General features: G+C 45.3%; 1 protein-coding gene across 1 annotated transcript in view; it reads right to left on the reverse strand.

Moving 5' to 3' along the window:
- The window catches only part of PSMA5 (proteasome 20S subunit alpha 5), a 34,517-nt gene extending 32,327 nt beyond the window's left edge, over nt 1-2,190 (reverse strand). The window contains exon 1 of the mRNA XM_006149526.3: nt 2,034-2,190. Within this exon, the coding sequence (XP_006149588.1) occupies nt 2,034-2,062 (29 nt within the window). The 5' untranslated portion in view covers nt 2,063-2,190. The remainder of the gene's footprint in view (nt 1-2,033) is intronic.
- Nucleotides 2,191-4,183: the final 1,993 nt, after the last annotated feature.

Genomic DNA, 4,183 nt, shown 5'->3' on the forward strand with positions numbered 1-4,183 from the left:
AGTCCAGGCCCTTAACCCCCATGCCCCCTGCCAGCCCCAAAATGTCAGTTTTAAAACACACTTTATGAGTCAGTAAAAGGAAGAACCAGTGGTAATCCCAAGTGATAAAATTTTTGTCAACTTAGGGGCCAGCAGGTGGCATAGTGGTTAAGGCACTAGACTTACAGATGGCTGACCTGGTGGCTTTGAATATCATGCCAGCGATGTGTGTGTAGGTGCCCAAAATCCAAGAAAGTTAATGAAAGTGAAAAGATGAGTGGCCATTCTCTCTGCCTGTTATTTCTCTTTCCCTGTCAACTGTCTCTCTCTGGCAAGCACACATGCTCGATGATAAAAACCTTAAAAAAAATTTTAAAAACTTTGTCAGGGCTGGCAGGTGGCATGGTGGTTAAGGTGCCTGGACTCCCACATGGCTAACATGGTTTGAGTCCTAGACCTGGACCTGGCAGTTTGCTTTCTAACCTTCCTTCTCTCTCACTGTCTCTCTCTAGTCAGCCTCAAAAAAAAAATAAAATAAAATAAAAATAAATATAAAATAATGATAATGAATAAAATTAAATAAAAAATAATTCTTTAAAAACATAAAACTTTGTTGAGACCAGCAGTTAGCGTAATGGCTATGTTGCTGGACTCCCACGTAGTCGACCGCGGTTCGAGTCCCAGACCCGGTGGCTTAAACTCACGCCAGGTACGTGTGCGTGCTTGCCCAAGATCCTGAGAGAATGGAGGAGAAGGGACTGTGGCGTGGCCATCTCCCCTGGGGGGCGACTTCTTGCTTTCTATCTCACTGTCTCTCTCTGTCTGTCTGGCGAGCGCATGCGCCCTATAGCAAAAACCTCTTCAAAAATAAAAAAATAAAAAAATAAAATAAAACTGTGTCAACTTTAACACTTTACAAGAAACACAACTTCTCAAGGCTTCTAGAAGAAAATACAATAGCTATGTAAAAACTTAACTGAGCAAAACAGAAACTGAAAGCAAAAATGTCTACAGCCATGACTGTACAATTTAATACCAGTTAGCATTTCTAAATGAAATGCCTTCTTTTTTTTTAATAAACACAACCTCACCACCTTAATTTTAGAAAACATTACATTAGGCCTTTAACACACACTAAAGTTAACCTGCTTTAAAATCTGTTTGTTTGCTACAGGGCGCTGGCTGGCGCTCTCCAGAGTCAAGAGAGAGAAAGTAAGCAAGCGCCCTTCCAGAAGGAAGGCCACACTGCAATCTCTTCTCCTTCCATCTCCTCTCCAGATTTTGGGCATAGGCATACCTACCAGGTCCAGGACTGGAACCATGCAGTCAGCCATGTGGATCCAGCTGCCTTAACCACCATGCCACTGACTGGCCCCACTTTATAAACTTTTTAAAAAAGTCAAAAAAACCGAGGTCAAGTGGAATCAGCATAATAAAACATCTCTTGAGAATCATTCAAAACTCCAGTTCCTATAAAATCAGACACCAGACAATAAACCTGGATATAGCTGAGACTGACTTCGCGCTTTTTCAAAAACTAGACATCTTAACATGTCCTACTACAAACCCAGTAGTCTCCAGCTGCTTTAGGTAGCACGTTTAACTTTTTTTTTTTTTTTTTTTTTTTTAACACTAAAAAACTTGCTTCCCTGGCGGAAAACACCAATTTTTGGTTAGCGTGTTTATTTTTTTTTTTTTTTTTTTTTTTTTTAACAACAAAGACTGTCATTCCCTGCGCGAAAAGACGAACGGGGGTGTGAAGTGACCTGGGCCTTTTCTGGGTTAAAGGTCGGCGTCCCGCCCCTCAGCCTTTCTCCCCAAGTCTCACTTCCGCACCGAGTTAGGACCCCGCGGTGTCTCGGCGATAGTACGGTGCGCCGATCTACCCAAATCCAGTTTGGGGAATTGGGGTGGGAGTCTGGGAGAGTAAGAGATCCTAGGCCCGGCCAGACTCGGGTACCTGGGGAGTCCCATGACAAGGCAGAACGCAGGCCGCAGTCCGGCTGCAGGCCTACCCACCCACAGTGCCGATCCAGCTTCCCCGCAACACAGACCTGTCGTACTCAGACCGGGTGAGAAACATGGCGAAGACAGGAGAAGGCGGCGGTGGAGGCGGCTACGCGGGGTTTCCGGAGGGCCAACACGACTCCACTACACAGAACTCACACCGCCACACACCGAGGCCCGTTCTCTCAACTGCGCGTGCGCTCACGACCTTTTTGGCCCGCCCCCATGCCCGTCTCCTATTGGCTAGTGGTAGTTCCCGCCAAGGCGATTGGGCCAACGCGCTGCCCCGCCTGGTCTTGGTTGGTCCGAAGAGGCGGGACAAGAGGCGTTCTTCCGCTTTAAATCGCGGCGGTTGCTAGGGGCGCTCGGAACTTAGGAGTGTGGCGAGAGTTCCCCTTTTCTAGTAGGTGTGAACCGCTTCAAGGATGGCAACTAGGAGAACTGGTATAGAGAATTGGGCTAGCTGAACCGTGATTTGCTAGGTCCCTCGCCGGCTCCCGTAATCCCAGCTAGGGTACACTGGTCCTATTTCTTCCAGGCTCTTCACCTGCCCAGCTCTTCGCAGGTAGATTCACGTTTCCTGGGACTCTAGAGGGAGCTTTTCCTCGGTGCTCTGTCAGGGGCTGCAGAACTTGGGCGGCGATGGGTGCGTTACGGGCAGTCTGAGCCGGCGCGGTGGCTGAGTCCGTTCGCTTCAACCAACCTGGCTCTTCTGTTGAAAAAAGCTGGTGGATTTTAGTTGAGAAAGCCTTAGCATTCCCTCACAGTTAAAGGTAATTTCACCAGCTCCTCCTTGGATCCCATCCCTCAGTGCAGGTTTCAGACCTTAAGACCAGATCTCGGGGTCTCTTCAGACTGCTCGCTGCCTTTCCTTCTATTCATGAAGAAGTGCCACCTTTTTCTGTGCTTCTTGCTTCCCTTCCCTAAGGGTAGAAGAGCAACTAAACAGCTTCATAGGAACACTGTAAATGAGTGATTTATTCAAAAAACAAAGGCAGTCAGAAAGTTTGAGTGTGGGAAGGGGTGGTTGGGAGATACTGATCAAAAGGTACAAAGTTTCAGTTAAGACAGAATGAATGAATTCTGGAGATCCCCTTGTATACCACGCTAACTGTAGTTTATAGTAATGTATATTCTGTACTTGAAAATTGCTAACAGGGTAGATCTTAAGTATTCTCACCATCCAAGAAAATATATATATATGTGTGTGTGTGTGTGTGTGTGTATATATATATATATAGTTGACCATGGGTCATGTCCCAGACCTGGCCACTTCAAACACGCTGGGCACATGTGCCTGCACGCCCAAGATCCCCAGAGGGGATTGCAGCATGGTCATCCACTCTGGGGGATGATTTCTGGCTTTCTGTCTCCAGGAGTGCACATGCTCTATAGCAAAAATCTCTTAAAAATATATGTTTGATTTAATCATTCACAGTATGTACATGTATCAAAACATTGGAAGCATATACAATTTCTACTTGTCAGCTGTACCTTAATAAAACTGGATCATTTAATGGACAATATTTACCCCTAAAAGGGAAATGCTGGATTCCATTTCCAGTTACTAATATGATAGGCTGTCAAGGCCTTAACTTCTCCAGGCCTGGCTCTCTTAAGTAAAATCATACTTGGCCCTAGGTTAGGTATGTAAGTCACATAAGCATTTCAGTGCTGGGAGAAATGTAGAAATACACCTCCTGAGTATTAACTTATGTCTTTCCCATCATATGTATCTTTCCTTCATGAATTCAAAAGAATTTAATTTTGTAGTCCCTAGCCTATCAGGTGTTTGGCACTTATAAAACTGAGGAGAAATTCCAAGAAGTGGGGCCAGCAGATGGTGTGGTGGTTAAGGTACTGGACTTCCACATGGGTAACCATGGTTCAAGTCCTGCACATGGCAACTTGCTTTTTTTTTTTTATGTATTTATTAATTCACTTTACACCATCACAACACACAAATGAATTTTCCATCCAAAATACACTGTGCATTGGCTCAATCAAGTACATCCACATATATGTTCTCAGCAAATAATTTTCCAATTCTTACGTCCTGCATACCTTGCCCTTTGTCTTGCCATCCCTGATTCCCCATCCCCCACCCTCTGCTATGTCCCACCTTCTCCCCCCTTTTTCCCTGGCATCCATGGTTGCCCTCCATACCTTCCTCCTTTCTTTTTTCTTTTTTACCATG

This window comes from Tupaia chinensis, unplaced genomic scaffold, assembly GCF_000334495.1.
Source record: "Tupaia chinensis unplaced genomic scaffold, TupChi_1.0 Scaffold000270_1, whole genome shotgun sequence".
Lineage (NCBI taxonomy): Eukaryota > Metazoa > Chordata > Mammalia > Scandentia > Tupaiidae > Tupaia > Tupaia belangeri.